This window comes from Dicentrarchus labrax, unplaced genomic scaffold (genome assembly GCF_905237075.1).
Source record: "Dicentrarchus labrax unplaced genomic scaffold, dlabrax2021, whole genome shotgun sequence".
NCBI classification, from domain to species: domain Eukaryota; kingdom Metazoa; phylum Chordata; class Actinopteri; family Moronidae; genus Dicentrarchus; species Dicentrarchus labrax.
This window is the reverse complement of record NW_026136840.1, coordinates 1-23,499: the sequence shown is the minus strand read 5'-3', so window position 1 is coordinate 23,499 and position 23,499 is coordinate 1. Positions and strand designations below refer to the sequence as shown.

Sequence of the window (23,499 nt, the reverse complement as noted above, 5' to 3'; positions counted from 1 at the left end):
TTTAATTTAAATTGTATAAATAAGCAAACTTTTTATGTAAGTTCTTGTTTATTTGAAACATCACTTTCATTCATTTAAAACGATTGCTTGAGTATCTGTTGCAGGACATTCAATAAATATATTTTAATTTGTGTATTTATTCTGAGAAACTTGTGAAACAATGAGGTCTCACTAAGATCAGATAAAGCTGATCATAAAATTATACTGTGGATTAAATGTAAAATAAAAGGAAAATAAAGAAAGCGATCCAAACAGCCTCAGACTCATAATTAAAAGGTCCAAATATGATGAAACAGCTTCTACAAAAGTGAATAAATATTCCTGAATAAAAGTTTCTTTTATCTTTCTGTTTTCTTTCTGTTGAATGTTGGAACCAGTGAATAAAAACAATTAAATTAAACTATGAGCTGAAAGTGCTGAAGTTTCTGGATTTTGCTCCATTTGTCTAGAAAGTTCTCACACTCCTTTTATTACGTAATCACACCGGAAACTAAAGCTGCACTCTGATTGGTCAGCGTTGCTAAGATACAATCAATGTTCCGGAACTAGAATGAGCTTGCATTCAAAATAAGACAAAAATGTGTAAGTGACCCTCTTATTTAATCAGTGTTATGAAGCAAGATGCTTTTATTTTGAAATGTGCAACAGGAAGCTGTCTCTGCCACAGACTCCTACTTGATGGTGTGTGTGTGTGTGTGTGTGTGTGTGTGTGTGTGTGTGTGTGTGTGTGTGTGTGTGTGTGAAACGTCTAGAAGCAGCCAGACAGCTTCCACAGATATAAAGCTGCTGGTCGGAGAGCGGAGACAGCAACAGAAACAGATCAGACCGCAGCAGAAGATCCAGAGAGGAAGGAGAAGATCAATCCTCTTCACAACACAGACCACTCAGCACTCAACTGTAAGTCCAACACTCATTTCTCAAAGCTTCATGCTTTCATATCTGCTCCATTCATATCTGCGTTTTATTTTGAAGGGATGTAAGTGGAGCAAACTGTTTAGTTTTTAAATGTTTTCTTGAACACGAGAAGCTCAGAAAACATTTTCTGCTGCATTTTTACACAATTTGACCCAAAGTGAACAATATTGAACTAAACTAATGATGATAAATATGACTGTAGACTGTGACATCACCATCCGAAATACTTTATTGATCCCTTTATTGGGGACAAGACATCACAAGAAATAGAAATAATAATAAAGAACTTTAAAATATGTGCATTGTAGTACAAAATATAACAACAAAGTATAAAGAAATAGAAAATCAGACATGTAAAATATGTGTTGTAACTGTTATATAACAGAAGTGTAATGAATCGTAATAATTAGTGTTGATAATGTTGAGCAGTGGATGAATAAGTGTGCTAATGAAGAGCAGAACAGTATAATGGCAGTATTAATGATGTGCTGTGAGTCAGTGCACATGTGCAGTAATGTGCTGATGTTTACTTCCTCCAACTTGTTTCTAAAATGTTGTTTAACTGTTTGACAGACGAGCGTCTCCAGTGAAAATGTCTGCAGCTAAAGGCGTAGCGATCGGCATCGACCTGGGCACCACCTACTCCTGTGTGGGGGTTTTCCAGCACGGAAAAGTAGAAATCATCGCCAACGACCAGGGCAACAGGACCACCCCCAGCTATGTGGCGTTCACCGACACCGAGAGGCTGATCGGGGACGCGGCCAAGAACCAGGTGGCTCTGAACCCCAGCAACACTGTGTTTGATGCCAAGAGACTGATTGGAAGAAAGTTGGATGATCCAGTGGTGCAGGCTGACATGAAGCACTGGCCCTTCAAGGTGGTTGGAGATGGAGGGAAGCCCAAAATCCAGGTGGAATACAAAGGGGAGGACAAAACCTTCTACCCCGAGGAGATCTCCTCCATGGTCCTCCTGAAGATGAAGGAGATCGCCGAAGCCTACCTCGGCCACCAGGTGTCCAACGCGGTCGTCACGGTCCCGGCGTACTTCAACGACTCCCAGCGACAGGCCACGAAAGACGCGGGCGTCATCGCGGGACTGAACGTCCTGAGGATCATCAACGAGCCGACGGCGGCCGCCATCGCGTACGGTCTGGACAAAGGCAAGAGCGGAGAACGCAACGTCCTGATCTTTGACCTGGGCGGAGGCACCTTCGACGTGTCCATCCTGACCATCGAAGACGGTATCTTTGAGGTCAAAGCCACGGCCGGAGACACTCACCTGGGCGGGGAAGACTTTGACAACCGCATGGTCAACCACTTTGTGGAGGAATTCAAGAGGAAACACAAGAAGGACATCAGCCAGAACAAGAGAGCCTTGAGGAGGCTGCGCACAGCTTGTGAGAGGGCCAAGAGAACCCTGTCCTCCAGCTCCCAGGCCAGCATTGAGATTGATTCTCTGTTTGAGGGCATCGACTTCTACACCTCCATCACCAGGGCTCGCTTTGAGGAGCTGTGCTCCGACCTGTTCAGGGGAACGTTGGAGCCGGTGGAGAAAGCCCTGAGGGACGCCAAAATGGACAAGGCGCAGATCCACGACATCGTCCTGGTGGGAGGCTCCACCCGCATCCCCAAAATCCAGAAACTGCTGCAGGATTTCTTCAACGGCAGGGAGCTGAACAAGAGCATCAACCCAGATGAGGCGGTGGCTTACGGTGCCGCCGTCCAGGCCGCCATTCTCACGGGCGACACCTCTGGCAACGTTCAGGACCTGCTGCTGCTGGACGTAGCGCCTCTGTCCCTGGGTATCGAGACCGCCGGAGGAGTCATGACCTCCCTGATCAAACGCAACACCACCATCCCCACCAAACAGACCCAGACCTTCAGCACCTACGCCGACAACCAGCCCGGGGTCCTGATCCAGGTCTACGAAGGGGAAAGAGCCATGACCAAGGACAACAACCTGCTGGGCAAGTTTGAGCTGACGGGAATCCCGCCCGCTCCACGAGGGGTCCCGCAGATCGAGGTCACCTTCGACGTGGACGCCAACGGCATTTTGAACGTGTCTGCGGTGGACAAAAGCACCGGCAAAGAGAACAAGATCACCATCACCAACGATAAGGGCCGTCTGAGCAAAGAAGAGATCGAGAGGATGGTGCAGGACGCCGACAGATACAAAGCCGAGGACGACCTTCAGAGGGAGAAGATCGCTGCCAAGAACTCCCTGGAGTCCTACGCCTTCAACATGAAGAGCAGCGTGCAGGACGAGAACCTGAAGGGCAAAATTAGTGAGGAGGACCAGAAGAAGGTGATTGAGAAGTGTGACGAGATCATCGGCTGGCTGGAGAACAACCAGCTGGCTGATAAGGAGGAGTACCAACACCAGCAGAAAGAGCTGGAGAAAGTGTGTAACCCTGTCATCAGCAAGTTGTATCAGGGAGGAATGCCCACTGGTAGCTGCAGAGAGCAGGCACGAGCCGGCTCCCAGGGGCCCACCATTGAGGAGGTGGACTAAAGTGGCCCTTCATATGGACCCTATGACCACTGGGACTGTTTACCCTTTACCTGTAACTTCCTGCCCTGTGTTCATATGTTTGCTCCCTTTTTTAATTCAATGAATAAGTTGTAAAGATGCAAATGTTTTAGAGACGTTCCCTGTAAATATTGTGATTACTACTGCGACTGTAACTTTATATCTCACCTTCATTCTGTGTTTCTCATCTTATCTATAAAGAAACTTTATTAAACTTTTGGATAATAAGTTACATTTGATGGATTTTTCATCTCTGCCTTGTTGGACTTTGCAATAAAGATGAAAAATAAATTGAAATTTTCTGGTTTCTATGTTTTTATAATGATTTATTAATTATTAAATGGTCCAGACATTAAATGACAAAATGTTTCTGATGTTAAAATACATTTAAAGTTGATTAAAAAAGGATAATTAATGTTAATATAAATCAGCTTTTCCAGATTTCTGACCTTGAAATTTAAAATAATTGCTTTAGAAAATGTGCAGATAAAGTGTTAATTAATGTAGATCAACTCTTCTGTGAGTAAAATCTAAAATCATATAAATCCGACACTGCAGCTGATTTGTAAACTACCATCAGATTTAAAAAGGGTTTTCATGTTAACTGTAGAGCGATAAATAATAATAAGTCTGTCTACAACCTGTAAAACCTGACAACACATCTTAATAAAAAGAAGTAAGATAACATAAATTAAAAACATTAGAGTCACTCATTCACATAAATTAAACACAACTTAGTGAACTTACATTTGTTCAGTAATTTTAAGTTCAGGTGATTTAATTCTAGTTTGTTTCACTGACTCATTTTCCCGAAGTCCAATTTATATCTTTTTAAAAATATAAGAATTATGATGCTGAAGGATTTGATGTTTGTCACATAAAACAATATAGAAAACTAATCGGCTACAATTCTGATAATCAATTAATCATACATTGTTTTTATCGTACGTCAGCTGTTTTGACAGGTAATGTAATACCTAATAAATTCAACCTAACATTTGTATAAAGATTAATTTAAGTGACTTTATTCAGATAAATTCTGTTCACACATCTTAAATAAGTTTGGAGAAATGCTGCATATGAGTTTAACTTCAATTAACTGAATGGAATTAGTTCAATTAACTTCATTTACCCGAGTTACCAAAGTTAAATAACCTCCATGATTAAATTGTGTGAGTTAATAAACTTAAAAAGTTTAAGACGATCAGTTTCCTCAGTGTGAGGTGAACTAACTCATCAGGTTTTACAGTGTATACAGATGGCTTCAACATAATGTAGGAAATACTCAGGAAACCAAACTGAAATGGGAATTAAAGATTTATATTATAATGACTGATAAAATATGCCTAGGAGACAGAGTTAAACCAGAATGAGAGTATTTAAACTCTTCTTTGTGTTGGAGGGCATTCTGTAAGTTTGGTGATCATATTCACATTTTCTGGGATTGTTTCAAACTATATAAACACCGGAGAGACATTCAGACAGAGATCATGTAAACCTTGTGGGTCGACCTTCCTCTGGAATCAGCCTTCTTTATATTGAGAGATCTCAGAGGAGGTAGACACCAAAAAACAGCCATATTTACTTGCTTTGGTGCTGCTGATCACCAAGTCGATGATTATGGATTGATGTAAAGCTACTGTCCAACACTGGAGGGAGACGTTAATATTACAGTTACTGCGACTCATTAAAGACACAACTTCATACACATGAAGAAATATTTTTAAGTCAAACGTAACTGAAATTAATGTAATCAAGATTGTACTTATTCAAAAAAATAAACATAACGTAAATATTTTCTTCAGATGAACTGAATGCAAACCCATAAGGAGGCTGTGCACTCCTTTACATTGTACTTGTGTAATAAAATTATATGTAATTAAAATACTTAAAGTCAGTGTTTTATGGGATAAATATTGTTTGATTGTTCTGTTTAATCTCAACAGAGGGGAGAAGTTAAATGTGTGTGTGATTGGAGACATGTACATAGCTGGAGCAGCAGTGCTGATTGAAGCTGTGTAAGTATTCAGCTTTTAGTTAATAACAGACATTAAATATGTTGGATAAGCAACTGTCAACTACTTTGATTTCTAAACAAGACGCTTTATAATTAATAGACTGTGTAAGTCATTTTTGTGTACGCATTAGATGCCTTTACACAAATAAAGTTCTTAACAGATCATAAAGTCATTTTCATTTGATTTGATTAAACCAGAATTTAAAATGTTGAGACTGAAAAATAAAGACTAAAATATATATTAGAACAGATGATGATCAGAATCAGAATTAAACAGTCTAAACTTGTTATACAACTTAGTTTTTATGTGTTTTCAACCCTGATTGATTATTTCTGCCCTCAGACGCTCGATGTGGTGTTAACTGTTGTTTAATCCATTAAAACTAATCAACATTTAATCATCATAAGTTAATATGTAAAATCTCAATCTGAGCAGTAAAGTTTAAAGTACATTTTTTGTGCTTGTATTGAATCAATTGTTTAACTGGGAAAGACCATTTGGATGTAAACAACTACAGGCCTTTAAGTTTTCTTCATAATGACGACAAAGTGCATAAAATAGAAGCGAAACATTGAGATAAAGTTGTATCCAGTTTAATTCACTTGGATCAGGAGGGCTTTATACCCGGACGCCTCTTATCCAACAATATGAGGAGGCTTCTCCAAATGATGCTCATGGTCGCTCTCTCCGACATCCACTGGTAGCGACGTCACTGGATGTTGGAGGGAGCATTTGACACAATAGAGTGGCCGTACCTGTTTTATGCTCTTTCTGGATATGGTTTTGGTCCAAGGTGCTTAGAATGGATTGAAGCATTGTATCATGGACCTGTCTGAACCACTATAGAACGTACAGCTGTTCTAATGAGTGGTCATGAGTTCAAATTAAATATTTATGCAGATGATATTTGGTTGACACGTACATGACGGATCTTGGACGAAGCAGAGGGGATGAAATATTTGGGGGTATTGATTATAACACCAATAATAAGATATTTGATTTGACTGCACAACCTTTATTATACTCTGTAGAGACCATAGAAGGTGCTCAACCCTGCCTCTGTCCTTATGGAGCAGAGCTGAAGTGCTGAAGATCAACATTGTCCCAAGATTATCTTTTTTATTTTCTTCAGTTCCTCTGTATATTCCAAAATCTTGGTTCGATGATATAAACAGAACGTTTTATTCTGTTTTGTGGAAGGATAAAAAGCATAGGATTAATTGGTAAAAAAGATGATTACAGAGAGAAAGTGGGGGTCTTGGACTCTTATAATCCCTTTAATGGGGGGCTATAAAGAGGAGAGAAGCACCGGTAGTAACGATCTCATTATCATCCCCTACAAAGTGAGGTAATAGTACTGTTAAGTTTTTCTGTGACATTATTAAAAGCAAACAGCGATACTGAATATAATTTTGGAATAAACTGGGATAAAGTTTTGAAACATGCTCTGATATTTTGGGTTCCTCTGAGGATCAAGTGCACACTATGATAATGAATTGTGAGGCTCTGCACTGTACCCCCACCTCCTTTTTATTAATCTTTGGTTGTGTTAGTTGCTGTTATTTGTAGTTTTGGTGTTTGTCTTGATGTGAAAAGTGTAAATAAAATAATAAAACTTAGCATTGTTTTTAATCTTTTAGTCTCTTGTGTATTTTAGGGTCCTGTAAATCTTCACAGTAACTAATGATCAAATGAGAGAAAATTCATTTCTGTCTGGATTTTGCTCCGGTTGCCTAGAAAGTTCTGACAGGAGCCAGAAACTTCGGTCCATGATGTCATCACACAGGAAACAAAAGCTGCACTCACATTGGAGCAAAATACAGGCAGTCAAATGATGTACCCTTCAAAATAAGATGAATGAGTCTTGAGTTGAGTCACTTACACAGTATTATTTCTTGAATGCTTTTATTTTGAAATGTGCAACAGGAAGCTGTCTCTGCCACAGACTCCTACTTGATGGTGTGTGTGTGTGTGTGTGTGTGTGTGTGTGTGTGTGTGTGTGTGTGTGTGTGTGTGTGTGTGTGTGTGTGAAACGTCTAGAAGCAGCCAGACAGCTTCCACAGATATAAAGCTGCTGGTCGGAGAGCGGAGACAGCAACAGAAACAGATCAGACCGCAGCAGAAGATCCAGAGAGGAAGGAGAAGATCAATCCTCTTCACAACACAGACCACTCAGCACTCAACTGTAAGTCCAACACTCATTTCTCAAAGCTTCATGCTTTCATATCTGCTCCATTCATATCTGCGTTTTATTTTGAAGGGATGTAAGTGGAGCAAACTGTTTAGTTTTTAAATGTTTTCTTGAACACGAGAAGCTCAGAAAACATTTTCTGCTGCATTTTTACACAATTTGACTTAAAGTGAACAATATTGAACTAAACTAATGATGATAAATATGACTGTAGACTGTGACATCACCATCAGAAATACTTTATTGATCCCTTTACTGGGGGTAAGACATCACAAGAAATAGAAATAATAATAAAGAACTTTAAAATATGTGCATTATAGTACAAAATATAACAACAAAGTATAAAGAAATAGAAAATCAGACATGTAAAATATGTGTACTAACTGTTATATAACAGAAGTGTAATGAATAGTAATAATTAGTGTTGATAATGTTGAGCAGTGGATGAATAAGTGTGCTAATGAAGAGCAGAACAGTATAATGGCAGTATTAATGATGTGCTGTGAGTCAGTGCACATGTGCAGTAATGTGCTGATGTTTACTTCCTCCAACTTGTTTCTAAAATGTTGTTGAACTGTTTGACAGACGAGCGTCTCCAGTGAAAATGTCTGCAGCTAAAGGCGTAGCGATCGGCATCGACCTGGGCACCACCTACTCCTGTGTGGGGGTTTTCCAGCACGGAAAAGTAGAAATCATCGCCAACGACCAGGGCAACAGGACCACCCCCAGCTATGTGGCGTTCACCGACACCGAGAGGCTGATCGGGGACGCGGCCAAGAACCAGGTGGCTCTGAACCCCAGCAACACTGTGTTTGATGCCAAGAGACTGATTGGAAGAAAGTTGGATGATCCAGTGGTGCAGGCTGACATGAAGCACTGGCCCTTCAAGGTGGTTGGAGATGGAGGGAAGCCCAAAATCCAGGTGGAATACAAAGGGGAGGACAAAACCTTCTACCCCCGAGGAGATCTCCTCCATGGTCCTCCTGAAGATGAAGGAGATCGCCGAAGCCTACCTCGGCCACCAGGTGTCCAACGCGGTCGTCACGGTCCCGGCGTACTTCAACGACTCCCAGCGACAGGCCACGAAAGACGCGGGCGTCATCGCCGGACTGAACGTCCTGAGGATCATCAACGAGCCGACGGCGGCCGCCATCGCGTACGGTCTGGACAAAGGCAAGAGCGGAGAACGCAACGTCCTGATCTTTGACCTGGGCGGAGGCACCTTCGACGTGTCCATCTTGACCATCGAAGACGGTATCTTTGAGGTCAAAGCCACGGCCGGAGACACTCACCTGGGCGGGGAAGACTTTGACAACCGCATGGTCAACCACTTTGTGGAGGAATTCAAGAGGAAACACAAGAAGGACATCAGCCAGAACAAGAGAGCCTTGAGGAGGCTGCGCACAGCTTGTGAGAGGGCCAAGAGAACCCTGTCCTCCAGCTCCCAGGCCAGCATCGAGATTGATTCTCTGTTTGAGGGCATCGACTTCTACACCTCCATCACCAGGGCTCGCTTTGAGGAGCTGTGCTCCGACCTGTTCAGGGGAACGTTGGAGCCGGTGGAGAAAGCCCTGAGGGACGCCAAAATGGACAAGGCGCAGATCCACGACATCGTCCTGGTGGGAGGCTCCACCCGCATCCCCAAAATCCAGAAACTGCTGCAGGATTTCTTCAACGGCAGGGAGCTGAACAAGAGCATCAACCCAGATGAGGCGGTGGCTTACGGTGCCGCCGTCCAGGCCGCCATTCTCACGGGCGACACCTCTGGCAACGTTCAGGACCTGCTGCTGCTGGACGTGGCACCTCTGTCCCTGGGTATCGAGACCGCCGGAGGAGTCATGACCTCCCTGATCAAACGCAACACCACCATCCCCACCAAACAGACCCAGACCTTCAGCACCTACGCTGACAACCAGCCCGGGGTCCTGATCCAGGTCTACGAAGGGGAAAGAGCCATGACCAAGGACAACAACCTGCTGGGCAAATTTGAGCTGACGGGAATCCCGCCCGCTCCACGAGGGGTCCCGCAGATCGAGGTCACCTTCGACGTGGACGCCAACGGCATTTTGAACGTGTCTGCGGTGGACAAAAGCACCGGCAAAGAGAACAAGATCACCATCACCAACGATAAGGGCCGTCTGAGCAAAGAAGAGATCGAGAGGATGGTGCAGGACGCCGACAGATACAAAGCCGAGGACGACCTTCAGAGGGAGAAGATCGCTTCCAAGAACTCCCTGGAGTCCTACGCCTTCAACATGAAGAGCAGCGTGCAGGACGAGAACCTGAAGGGCAAAATTAGTGAGGAGGACCAGAAGAAGGTGATTGAGAAGTGTGACGAGATCATCGGCTGGCTGGAGAACAACCAGCTGGCTGATAAAGAGGAGTACCAACACCAGCAGAAAGAGCTGGAGAAAGTGTGTAACCCCGTCATCAGCAAGTTGTATCGGGAGGAATGCCCACTGGTAGCTGTAGAGAGCAGGCACGAGCCGGCTCCCAGGGGCCCACCATTGAGGAGGTGGACTAAAGTGGTCCTTCATATGGACTCTATGACCACTGGGACTGTTTACCCTTCACCTGTAACGTCCTGCCCTGTGTTCATATGTTTGCTCCCTTTTTTAATATAATGAATAAGTTGTAAAGATGTAAATGTTTTAGAGACGTTCCCTGTAAATATTGTGATTACTACTGCGACTGTAACTTTATATCTCACCTTCATTCTGTGTTTCTCATCTTATTTATAAAGAAACTTTATTAAACTTTTGGATAATAAGTTACATTTGGATTTTTCATCTCTGCCTTGTTGGACTTTGCAATAAAGATGAAAAATAAATTGAATTTTTCTGGTTTCTATGTTTTTATAATGATTTATTAATTATTAAATGGTCCAGACATTAAATGACAAAATGTTTCTGATGTTAAAATACATTTTTAAAGTTGATTAAAAAAGGATAATTAATGTTAATATAAATCAGCTTTTCCAGATTTCTGACCTGGAAAATTAAAATAATTGCTTTAGAAAATGTGCAGATAAAGTGTTAATTAATGTAGATCAACTCTTCTGTGGGTAAAATCTGAAATCCTATAAATCAGACACTGCAGCAGATTTGTAAACTACCATCAGATTTAAAAAGGGTTTTCATGTTAACTGTAGAGCAATAAATAATAACAGTCTGTCTACAACCTGTAAAACCTGACAACACATCTTAATAAAAAGAAGTAAGATAACATAAATTAAAAACATTGAAGTCGACTTTATATCTTTATAAAAATATAAGAATTATGATGCTGACGGATTTGATGTTTGTCACATAAAACAATATAGAAAACTAATCGGCTACAATTTTGATAATCAATTAATCATACATTGTTTTTATCGTACGTCAGCTGTTTTGACAGGTAATGTAATACCGAAGAAATTCGACCTAACATTTGTATAAAGATTCTTTTAAGTGACTTTATTCAGATAAATTCTGTTCACACATTTTAAATAAGTTTGGAGAAATGCTGCATATGAGTTTAACTTCAATTAACTGAATGGAATTAGTTCAATTAACTTCATTTACCCGAGTTACCAAAGTTAAATAACCTCCATGATTAAATTGTGTGAGTTAATAAACTTAAAAAGTTTAAGACGATCAGTTTCCTCAGTGTGAGGTGAACTAACTCATCAGGTTTTACAGTGTATACAGATGGCTTCAACGTAATGTAGGAAATACTCAGGAATCCAAACTGAAATGGGAATTAAAGATTTATATTATAATGACTGATAAAATGTGCCTAGAAGACAGAGTTAAACCAGAATGAGAGTATTTAAACTCTTCTTTGTGTTGGAGGGCATTCTGTAAGTTTGGTGATCATATTCACATTTTCTGGGATTGTTTCAAACTATATAAACACCGGAGAGACATTCAGACAGAGATCATGTAAACCTTGTGGGTCGACCTTCCTCTGGAATCAGCCTTCTTTATATTGAGAGATCTCAGAGGATGTAGACACCAAAAAACAGCCGTATTTACTTGCTTTGGTGCTGCTGATCACCAAGTCGATGATTATGGATTGATGTAAAGCTACTGTCCAACACTGGAGGGAGACGTTAATATTACAGTTACTGCGACTCATTAAAGACACAGCTTCATACACATGAAGAAATATTTTTAAGTCAAACGTAATTGAAATAAATGTAATCAAGATTGTACTTATTCAAAAAAATAAACATAACATAAATATTTTCTTCAGATGAACTGAATGCAAACCCATAAGGAGGCTGTGCACTCCTTTACATTGTACTTGTGTAATAAAATTATATGTAATTGAAATACTTAAAGTCAGTGTTTTATGGGATAAATATTGTTTGATTGTTCTGTTTAATCTCAACAGAGGGGAGAAGTTAAATGTGTGTGTGATTGGAGACATGTACGTAGCTGGAGCAGCAGTGCTGATTGAAGCTGTGTAAGTATTCAGCTTTTAGTTAATAACAGACATTAAATGTGTTGGATAAGCAACTGTCAACTACTTTGATTTCTAAACAAGACGCTTTATAATTAATAGACTGTGTAAGTCATTTTTGTGTACGCATTAGATGCCTTTACACAAATAAAGTTCTTAACAGATCATAAAGTCATTTTCATTTGATTTGATTAAACCAGAATTTAAAATGTTGAGACTGAAAAATAAAGACTAAAATATATATTAGAACAGATGATGATCAGAATCAGAATTAAACAGTCTAAACTTGTTATACAACTTAGTTTTTATGTGTTTTCAACCCTGATTGATTATTTCTGCCCTCAGATGCTCGATGTGGTGTTAACTGTTGTTTAATCCATTAAAACTAATCAACATTTAATCATCATAAATTAATATGTAAAATCTCAATCTGAGCAGTAAAGTTTAAAGTACATTTTTTGTGCTTGTATTGAAACAATTGTTTAACTGGGAAAGACCATTTGGATGTAAACAACTACAGGCCTTTAAGTTTTCTTCATAATGACGACAAAGTGCATAAAATAGAAGCGAAACATTGAGATAAAGTTGTATCCAGTTTAATTCACTTGGATCAGGAGGGCTTTATACCCGGACGCCTCTTATCCAACAATATGAGGAGGCTTCTCCAAATGATGCTCATGGTCGCTCTCTCTGACATCCACTGGTAGCGACGTCACTGGATGTTGGAGGGAGCATTTGACACAATAGAGTGGCCGTACCTGTTTTATGCTCTTTCTGGATATGGTTTTGGTCCAAGGTGCTTAGAATGGATTGAAGCATTGTATCATGGACCTGTCTGAACCACTATAGAACGTACAGCTGTTCTAATGAGTGGTCATGAGTTCAAATTAAATATGTATGCAGATGATATTTGGTTGACACGTACATGACGGATCTTGGACGAAGCAGAGGGGATGAAATATTTGGGGGTATTGATTATAACACCAATAATAAGATATTTGATTTGACTGCACAACCTTTATTATACTCTGTAGAGACCATAGAAGGTGCTCAACCCTGCCTCTGTCCTTATGGAGCAGAGCTGAAGTGCTGAAGATCAACATTGTCCCAAGATTATCTTTTTTATTTTCTTCAGTTCCTCTGTATATTCCAAAATCTTGGTTCGATGATATAAACAGAATGTTTTTTATTCTGTTTTGTGGTGGAGATAAAAAGCGTAGGATTAATTGGTAAAAAAGATGATTACAGAGAGAAAGCGGGGGTCTTGGACTCTTATAATCCCTTTAATGGGGGGCTATGAAGAGGAGAGAAGCACCGGTAGTAACAGTCTCATTATCATCCCCTACAAAGTGAGGTAATAGTACTGTTAAGATTTTCTGTGACATTGTTAAAAGCAAACAGCGATACTGAATATAATTTTGGAATAAACTGGGATAAAGTTTTAAAACATGCTCTGATATTTTGGGTTCCTCTGAGGATCAAGTGCACACTATGATAATGAATTGTGAGGCTCTGCACTGTACCCCCCACCTCCTTTTATTAATCTTTGGTTGTGTTAGTTGCTGTTATTTGTAGTTTTGGTGTTTGTCTTGATGTGAAAAGTGTAAATAAAATAATAAAACTTAGCATTGTTTTTAATCTTTTAGTCTCTTGTGTATTTTAGGGTCCTGTAAATCTTCACAGTAACTAATGATCAAATGAGAGAAAATTCATTTCTGTCTGGATTTTGCTCGGTTGCCTAGAAAGTTCTGACATGAGCCAGAAACTTCGGTCCATGATGTCATCACACAGGAAACAAAAGCTGCACTCACATTGGAGCAAAATACAGGCAGTCAAATGATGTACCCTTCAAAATAAGACGAATGAGTCTTGAGTTGAGTCACTTACACAGTATTATTTCTTGAATGCTTTTATTTTGAAATGTGCAACAGGAAGCTGTCTCTGCCACAGACTCCTACTTGATGGTGTGTGTGTGTGTGTGTGTGTGTGTGTGAAACGTCTAGAAGCAGCCAGACAGCTTCCACAGATATAAAGCTGCTGGTCGGAGAGCGGAGACAGCAACAGAAACAGATCAGACCGCAGCAGAAGATCCAGAGAGGAAGGAGAAGATCAATCCTCTTCACAACACAGACCACTCAGCACTCAACTGTAAGTCCAACACTCATTTCTCAAAGCTTCATGCTTTCATATCTGCTCCATTCATATCTGCGTTTTATTTTGAAGGGATGTAAGTGGAGCAAACTGTTTAGTTTTTTAATGTTTTCTTGAACACGAGAAGCTCAGAAAACATTTTCTGCATATTGAACTAAACTAATGATGATAAATATGACTGTAGACTGTGACATCACCATCAGAAATACTTTATTGATCCTTTTATTGGGGGAAAATAAATAGAAAATAAATAGAAAATAGAAATAATAATAAAGAACTTTAAAATATGTGCATTATAGTACAAAATATAACAACAAAGTATAAAGAAATAGAAAATCAGACATGTAAAATATGTGTACTAACTGTTATATAACAGAAGTGTAATGAATAGTAATAATTAGTGTTGATAATGTTGAGCAGTGGATGAATAAGTGTGCTAATGAAGAGCAGAACAGTATAATGGCAGTATTAATGATGTGCTGTGAGTCAGTGCACATGTGCAGTAATGTGCTGATGTTTACTTCCTCCAACTTGTTTCTAAAATGTTGTTGAACTGTGTGACAGACGAGCGTCTCCAGTGAAAATGTCTGCAGCTAAAGGCGTAGCGATCGGCATCGACCTGGGCACCACCTACTCCTGTGTGGGGGTTTTCCAGCACGGAAAAGTAGAAATCATCGCCAACGACCAGGGCAACAGGACCACCCCCAGCTATGTGGCGTTCACCGACACCGAGAGGCTGATCGGGGACGCGGCCAAGAACCAGGTGGCTCTGAACCCCAGCAACACTGTGTTTGATGCCAAGAGACTGATTGGAAGAAAGTTGGATGATCCAGTGGTGCAGGCTGACATGAAGCACTGGCCCTTCAAGGTGGTTGGAGATGGAGGGAAGCCCAAAATCCAGGTGGAATACAAAGGGGAGGACAAAACCTTCTACCCCCGAGGAGATCTCCTCCATGGTCCTCCTGAAGATGAAGGAGATCGCCGAAGCCTACCTCGGCCACCAGGTGTCCAACGCGGTCGTCACGGTCCCGGCGTACTTCAACGACTCCCAGCGACAGGCCACGAAAGACGCGGGCGTCATCGCGGGACTGAACGTCCTGAGGATCATCAACGAGCCGACGGCGGCCGCCATCGCGTACGGTCTGGACAAAGGCAAGAGCGGAGAACGCAACGTCCTGATCTTTGACCTGGGCGGAGGCACCTTCGACGTGTCCATCTTGACCATCGAAGACGGTATCTTTGAGGTCAAAGCCACGGCCGGAGACACTCACCTGGGCGGGGAAGACTTTGACAACCGCATGGTCAACCACTTTGTGGAGGAATTCAAGAGGAAACACAAGAAGGACATCAGCCAGAACAAGAGAGCCTTGAGGAGGCTGCGCACAGCTTGTGAGAGGGCCAAGAGAACCCTGTCCTCCAGCTCCCAGGCCAGCATCGAGATTGATTCTCTGTTTGAGGGCATCGACTTCTACACCTCCATCACCAGGGCTCGCTTTGAGGAGCTGTGCTCCGACCTGTTCAGGGGAACGTTGGAGCCGGTGGAGAAAGCCCTGAGGGACGCCAAAATGGACAAGGCGCAGATCCACGACATCGTCCTGGTGGGAGGCTCCACCCGCATCCCCCAAAATCCAGAAACTGCTGCAGGATTTCTTCAACGGCAGGGAGCTGAACAAGAGCATCAACCCAGATGAGGCGGTGGCTTACGGTGCCGCCGTCCAGGCCGCCATTCTCACGGGCGACACCTCTGGCAACGTTCAGGACCTGCTGCTGCTGGACGTAGCGCCTCTGTCCCTGGGTATTGAGACCGCCGGAGGAGTCATGACCTCCTTGATCAAGCGCAACACCACCATCCCCACCAAACAGACCCAGACCTTCAGCACCTACGCCGACAACCAGCCCGGGGTCCTGATCCAGGTCTACGAAGGGGAAAGAGCCATGACCAAGGACAACAACCTGCTGGGCAAGTTTGAGCTGACGGGAATCCCGCCCGCTCCACGAGGGGTCCCGCAGATCGAGGTCACCTTCGACGTGGACGCCAACGGCATTTTGAACGTGTCTGCGGTGGACAAAAGCACCGGCAAAGAGAACAAGATCACCATCACCAACGATAAGGGCCGTCTGAGCAAAGAAGAGATCGAGAGGATGGTGCAGGACGCCGACAGATACAAAGCCGAGGACGACCTTCAGAGGGAGAAGATCGCTGCCAAGAACTCCCTGGAGTCCTACGCCTTCAACATGAAGAGCAGCGTGCAGGACGAGAACCTGAAGGGCAAAATTAGTGAGGAGGACCAGAAGAAGGTGATTGAGAAGTGTGACGAGATCATCGGCTGGCTGGAGAACAACCAGCTGGCTGATAAGGAGGAGTACCAACACCAGCAGAAAGAGCTGGAGAAAGTGTGTAACCCCGTCATCAGCAAGTTGTATCAGGGAGGAATGCCCACTGGTAGCTGCAGAGAGAGCAGGCACGAGCCGGCTCCCAGGGGCCCACCATTGAGGAGGTGGACTAAAGTGGCCCTTCATATGGACCCTATGACCACTGGGACTGTTTACCCTTTACCTGTAACTTCCTGCCCTGTGTTCATATGTTTGCTCCCTTTTTTAATTCAATGAATAAGTTGTAAAGATGCAAATGTTTTAGAGACGTTCCCTGTAAATATTGTGATTACTACTGCGACTGTAACTTTATATCTCACCTTCATTCTGTGTTTCTCATCTTATCTATAAAGAAACTTTATTAAACTTTTGGATAATAAGTTACATTTGATGGATTTTTCATCTCTGCCTTGTTGGACTTTGCAATAAAGATGAAAAATAAATTGAAATTTTCTGGTTTCTATGTTTTTATAATGATTTATTAATTATTAAATGGTCCAGACATTAAATGACAAAATGTTTCTGATGTTAAAATACATTTAAAGTTGATTAAAAAACGATAATTAATGTTAATATAAATCAGCTTTTCCAGATTTCTGACCTGGAAATTTAAAATAATTGCTTTAGAAAATGTGCAGATAAAGTGTTAATTAATGTAGATCAACTCTTCTGTGAGTAAAATCTGAAATCATATAAATCCGACACTGCAGCTGATTTGTAAACTACCATCAGATTTAAAAGGGTTTTCATGTTAACTGTAGAGCGATAAATAATAATAAGTCTGTCTACAACCTGTAAAACCTGACAACACATCTTAATAAAAAGAAGTAAGATAACATAAATTAAAAACATTAGAGTCACTCATTCACATAAATTAAACACAACTTAGTGAACTTACATTTGTTCAGTAATTTTAAGTTCAGGTGATTTAATTCTAGTTTGTTTCACTGACTCATTTTCCCGAAGTCCAATTTATATCTTTTTAAAAATATAAGAATTATGATGCTGAAGGATTTGATGTTTGTCACATAAAACAATATAGAAAACTAATCGGCTACAATTTTGATAATCAATTAATCATACATTGTTTTTATCGTACGTCAGCTGTTTTGACAGGTAATGTAATACCGAATAAATTCGACCTAACATTTGTATAAAGATTAATTTAAGTGACTTTATTCAGATAAATTCTGTTCACACATCTTAAATAAGTTTGGAGAAATGCTGCATATGAGTTTAACTTCAATTAACTGAATGGAATTAGTTCAATTAACTTCATTTACCCGAGTTACCAAAGTTAAATAACCTCCATGATTAAATTGTGTGAGTTAATAAACTTAAAAAGTTTAAGACGATCAGTTTCCTCAGTGTGAGGTGAACTAACTCATCAGGTTTTACAGTGTATACAGATGGCTTCAACGTAATGTAGGAAATACTCAGGAATCCAAACTGAAATGGGAATTAAAGATTTATATTATAATGACTGATAAAATATGCCTAGGAGACAGAGTTAAACCAGAATGAGAGTATTTAAACTCTTCTTTGTGTTGGAGGGCATTCTGTAAGTTTGGTGATCATATTCACATTTTCTGGGATTGTTTCAAACTATATAAACACCGGAGAGACATTCAGACAGAGATCATGTAAACCTTGTGGGTCGACCTTACTCTGGAATCAGCTTTCTTTATACTGAGAGATCTCAGAGGATGTAGACACCAAAAAACAGCCGTATTTACTTGCTTTGGTGCTGCTGATCACCAAGTCGATGATTATGGATTGATGTAAAGCTACTGTCCAACACTGGAGGGAGACGTTAATATTACAGTTACTGCGACTCATTAAAGACACAACTTCATACACATGAAGAAATATTTTTAAGTCAAACGTAACTGAAATTAATGTAATCAAGATTGTACTTATTCAAAAAAATAAACATAACGTAAATATTTTCTTCAGATGAACTGAATGCAAACCCATAAGGAGGCTGTGCACTCCTTTACATTGTACTTGTGTAATAAAATTATATGTAATTAAAATACTTAAAGTCAGTGTTTTATGGGATAAATATTGTTTGATTGTTCTGTTTAATCTCAACAGAGGGGAGAAGTTAAATGTGTGTGTGATTGGAGACATGTACGTAGCTGGAGCAGCAGTGCTGATTGAAGCTGTGTAAGTATTCAGCTTTTAGTTAATAACAGACATTAAATATGTTGGATAAGCAACTGTCAACTACTTTGATTTCTAAACAAGACGCTTTATAATTAATAGACTGTGTAAGTCATTTTGTGTACGCATTAGATGCCTTTACACAAATAAAGTTCTTAACAGATCATAAAGTCATTTTCATTTGATTTGATTAAACCAGAATTTAAAATGTTGAGACTGAAAAATAAAGACTAAAATATATATTAGAACAGATGATGATCAGAATCAGAATTAAAACAGTCTAAACTTGTTATACAACTAAGTTTTTATGTGTTTTCAACCCTGATTGATTATTTCTGCCCTCAGACGCTCGATGTGGTGTTAACTGTTGTTTAATCCATTAAAACTAATCAACATTTAATCATCATAAGTTAATATGTAAAATCTCAATCTGAGCAGTAAAGTTTAAAGTACATTTTTTGTGCTTGTATTGAATCAATTGTTTAACTGGGAAAGACCATTTGGATGTAAACAACTACAGGCCTTTAAGTTTTCTTCATAATGACGACAAAGTGCATAAAATAGAAGCGAAACATTGAGAGAAAGTTGTATCCAGTTTAATTCACTTGGATCAGGAGGGCTTTATACCCGGGACGCCTCTTATCCAACAATATGAGGAGGCTTCTCCAAATGATGCTCATGGTCGCTCTCTCCGACATCCACTGGTAGCGACGTCACTGGATGTTGGAGGGAGCATTTGACACAATAGAGTGGCCGTACCTGTTTTATGCTCTTTCTGGATATGGTTTTGGTCCAAGGTGCTTAGAATGGATTGAAGCATTGTATCATGGACCTGTCTGAACCACTATAGAACGTAGAGCTGTTCTAATGAGTGGTCTCGAGTTCAAATTAAATATGTATGCAGATGATATTTGGTTGACACGTACATGACGGATCTTGGACGAAGCAGAGGGGATGAAATACTTGGGGGTATTGATTATAACACCAATAATAAGATATTTGATTTGACTGCACAACCTTTATTATACTCTGTAGAGACCATAGAAGGTGCTCAACCCTGCCTCTGTCCTTATGGAGCAGAGCTGAAGTGCTGAAGATCAACATTGTCCCAAGATTATCTTTTTTATTTTCTTCAGTTCCTCTGTATATTCCAAAATCTTGGTTCGATGATATAAACAGAACGTTTTATTCTGTTTTGTGGAAGGATAAAAAGCGTAGGATTAATTGGTAAAAAGATGATTACAGAGAGAAGTGGGGGTCTTGGACTCTTATAATCCCTTTAATGGGGGGCTATAAAGAGGAGAGAAGCACCGGTAGTAACGATCTCATTATCATCACCTACAAAGTGAGATAATAGTACTGTTAAGTTTTTCTGTGACATTATTAAAAGCAAACAGCGATACTGAATATAATTTGGAATAAACTGGGATAAAGTTTTGAAACATGCTCTGATATTTTGGGTTCCTCTGAGGATCAAGTGCACACTATGATAATGAATTGTGAGGCTCTGCACTGTACCCCCACCTCCTTTTATTAATCTTTGGTTGTGTTAGTTGCTGTTATTTGTAGTTTTGGTGTTTGTCTTGATGTGAAAAGTGTAAATAAAATAATAAAAACTTAGCATTGTTTTAATGTTTTAGTCTCTTGTGTATTTTAGGGTCCTGTAAATCTTCACAGTAACTAATGATCAAATGAGAGAAAATTCATTTCTGTCTGGATTTTGCTCCGGTTGCCTAGAAAGTTCTGACAGGAGCCAGAAACTTCGGTCCATGATGTCATCACACAGGAAACAAAAAGCTGCACTCACATTGGAGCAAAATACAGGCAGTCAAATGATGTACCCTTCAAAATAAGACGAATGAGTCTTGAGTTGAGTCACTTACACAGTATTATTTCTTGAATGCTTTTATTTTGAAATGTGCAACAGGAAGCTGTCTCTGCCACAGACTCCTACTTGATGGTGTGTGTGTGTGTGTGTGTGTGTGTGTGTGTGTGTGTGTGTGTGTGTGTGTGTGTGTGTGTGAAACGTCTAGAAGCAGCCAGACAGCTTCCACAGATATAAAGCTGCTGGTCGGAGAGCGGAGACAGCAACAGAAACAGATCAGACCGCAGCAGAAGATCCAGAGAGGAAGGAGAAGATCAATCCTCTTCACAACACAGACCACTCAGCACTCAACTGTAAGTCCAACACTCATTTCTCAAAGCTTCATGCTTTCATATCTGCTCCATTCATATCTGCGTTTTATTTTGAAGGGATGTAAGTGGAGCAAACTGTTTAGTTTTTAAATGTTTTCTTGAACACGAGAAGCTCAGAAAACATTTTCTGCTGCATTTTACACAATTTGACTTAAAGTGAACAATATTGAACTAAACTAATGATGATAAATATGACTGTAGACTGTGACATCACCATCAGAAATACTTTATTGATCCCTTTATTGGGGGTAAGACATCACAAGAAATAGAAATAATAATAAAGAACTTTAAAATATGTGCATTATAGTACAAAATATAACAACAAAGTATAAAGAAATAGAAAATCAGACATGTGAAATATGTGTTGTAACTGTTATATAACAGAAGTGTAATGAATAGTAATAATTAGTGTTGATAATGTTGAGCAGTGGATGAATAAGTGTGCTAATGAAGAGCAGAACAGTATAATGGCAGTATTAATGATGTGCTGTGAGTCAGTGCACATGTGCAGTAATGTGCTGATGTTTACTTCCTCCAACTTGTTTCTAAAATGTTGTTGAACTGTTTGACAGACGAGCGTCTCCAGTGAAAATGTCTGCAGCTAAAGGCGTAGCGATCGGCATCGACCTGGGCACCACCTACTCCTGTGTGGGGGTTTTCCAGCACGGAAAAGTAGAAATCATCGCCAACGACCAGGGCAACAGGACCACCCCCAGCTATGTGGCGTTCACCGACACCGAAGGCTGATCGGGGACGCGGCCAAGAACCAGGTGGCTCTGAACCCCAGCAACACTGTGTTTGATGCCAAGAGACTGATTGGAAGAAAGTTGGATGATCCAGTGGTGCAGGCTGACATGAAGCACTGGCCCTTCAAGGTGGTTGGAGATGGAGGGAAGCCCAAAATCCAGGTGGAATACAAAGGGGGAGGACAAACCTTCTACCCCCGAGGAGATCTCCTCCATGGTCCTCCTGAAGATGAAGGAGATCGCGAAGCCTACCTCGGCCACCAGGTGTCCAACGCGGTCGTCACGGTCCCGGCGTACTTCAACGACTCCCAGCGACAGGCCACGAAAGACGCGGGCGTCATCGCCGGACTGAACGTCCTGAGGATCATCAACGAGCCGACGGCGGCCGCCATCGCGCGTACGGTCTGGACAAAGGCAAGAGCGGAGAACGCAACGTCCTGATCTTTGACCTGGGCGGAGGCACCTTCGACGTGTCCATCCTGACCATCGAAGACGGTATCTTTGAGGTCAAAGCCACGGCCGGAGACACTCACCTGGGCGGGGAAGACTTTGACAACCGCATGGTCAACCACTTTGTGGAGGAATTCAAGAGGAAACACAAGAAGGACATCAGCCAGAACAAGAGAGCCTTGAGGAGGCTGCGCACAGCTTGTGAGAGGGGCCAAGAGAACCCTGTCCTCCAGCTCCCAGGCCAGCATCGAGATTGATTCTCTGTTTGAGGGCATCGACTTCTACACCTCCATCACCAGGGCTCGCTTTGAGGAGCTGTGCTCCGACCTGTTCAGGGGAACGTTGGAGCCGGTGGAGAAAGCCCCTGAGGGACGCCAAATGGACAAGGTGCAGATCCACGACATCGTCCTGGTGGGAGGCTCCACCCGCATCCCCAAAATCCAGAAACTGCTGCAGGATTTCTTCAACGGCAGGGAGCTGAACAAGAGCATCAACCCAGATGAGGCGGTGGCTGACGGTGCCGCCGTCCAGGCCGCCATTCTCACGGGCGACACCTCTGGCAACGCTCAGGACCTGCTGCTGCTGGACGTGGCACCTCTGTCCCTGGGTATCGAGACCGCCGGAGGAGTCATGACCTCCCTGATCAAACGCAACACCACCATCCCCACCAAACAGACCCAGACCTTCAGCACCCTACGCGGACAACCAGCCCGGGGTCCTGATCCAGGTCTACGAAGGGGAAAGAGCCATGACCAAGGACAACAACCTGCTGGGCAAGTTTGAGTTGACGGGAATCCCGCCCGCTCCACGGGGGGGTCCCGTAGATCGAGGTCACCTTCGACGGGACGCCAACGGCATTTTGAACGTGACTGCGGTGGACAAAAGCACCGGCAAAGAGAACAAGATCACCATCACCAACGATAAGGGCCGTCTGAGCAAAGAAGAGATCGAGAGGATGGTGCAGGACGCCGACAGATACAAAGCCGAGGACGACCTTCAGAGGGAGAAGATCGCTGCCAAGAACTCCCCTGGAGTCCTACGCTTCAACATGAAGGGCAGCGTGCAGGACGAGAACCTGAAGGGCAAAATTAGTGAGGAGGACCAGAAGAAGGTGATTGAGAAGTGTGACGAGATCATCGGCTGGCTGGAGAACAACCAGCTGGCTGATAAAGAGGAGTACCAACACCAGCAGAAAGAGCTGGAGAAAGTGTGTAACCCCGTCATCAGCAAGTTGTATCAGGGAGGAATGCCCACTGGTAGCTGCAGAGAGCAGGCACGAGCCGGCTCCCAGGGGCCCACCATTGAGGAGGTGGACTA

The 23,499-nt window shown here is 41.8% G+C and overlaps 1 protein-coding gene and 3 pseudogenes across 2 annotated transcripts; all 4 read left to right on the top strand.

Moving 5' to 3' along the window:
- The first annotated feature begins 740 nt into the window (after window positions 1–740).
- LOC127360049 (heat shock 70 kDa protein 1) lies at window positions 741–3,742 on the top strand. Its single transcript, XM_051394303.1, has 2 exons — window positions 741–897; window positions 1,489–3,742. The coding sequence occupies exon 2, from the start codon at window positions 1,508–1,510 to the stop codon at window positions 3,425–3,427; it is 1,920 nt and encodes a 639-aa protein (XP_051250263.1). The 5' UTR covers window positions 741–897; window positions 1,489–1,507; the 3' UTR covers window positions 3,428–3,742.
- A 3,746-nt stretch (window positions 3,743–7,488) lies between these two features.
- On the top strand, window positions 7,489–10,489 carry LOC127360047 (heat shock 70 kDa protein 1-like; annotated as a pseudogene).
- Window positions 10,490–14,103: 3,614 nt separating this feature from the next.
- Window positions 14,104–17,073, top strand: LOC127360048 (heat shock 70 kDa protein 1-like; annotated as a pseudogene).
- Window positions 17,074–20,823: 3,750 nt separating this feature from the next.
- On the top strand, window positions 20,824–23,494 carry LOC127360046 (heat shock 70 kDa protein 1-like; annotated as a pseudogene). Its single transcript, XR_007883147.1, has 2 exons — window positions 20,824–20,968; window positions 21,559–23,494. The product of XR_007883147.1 is annotated as a heat shock 70 kDa protein 1-like (transcript).
- Window positions 23,495–23,499: the final 5 nt, after the last annotated feature.

Excerpts from the sequence above, each read along its gene's own strand:
- LOC127360049 (XM_051394303.1), top strand. The coding sequence starts at position 1,508 with ATGTCTGCAGCTAAAGGCGTAGCGATCGGCATCGACCTGGGCACCACC.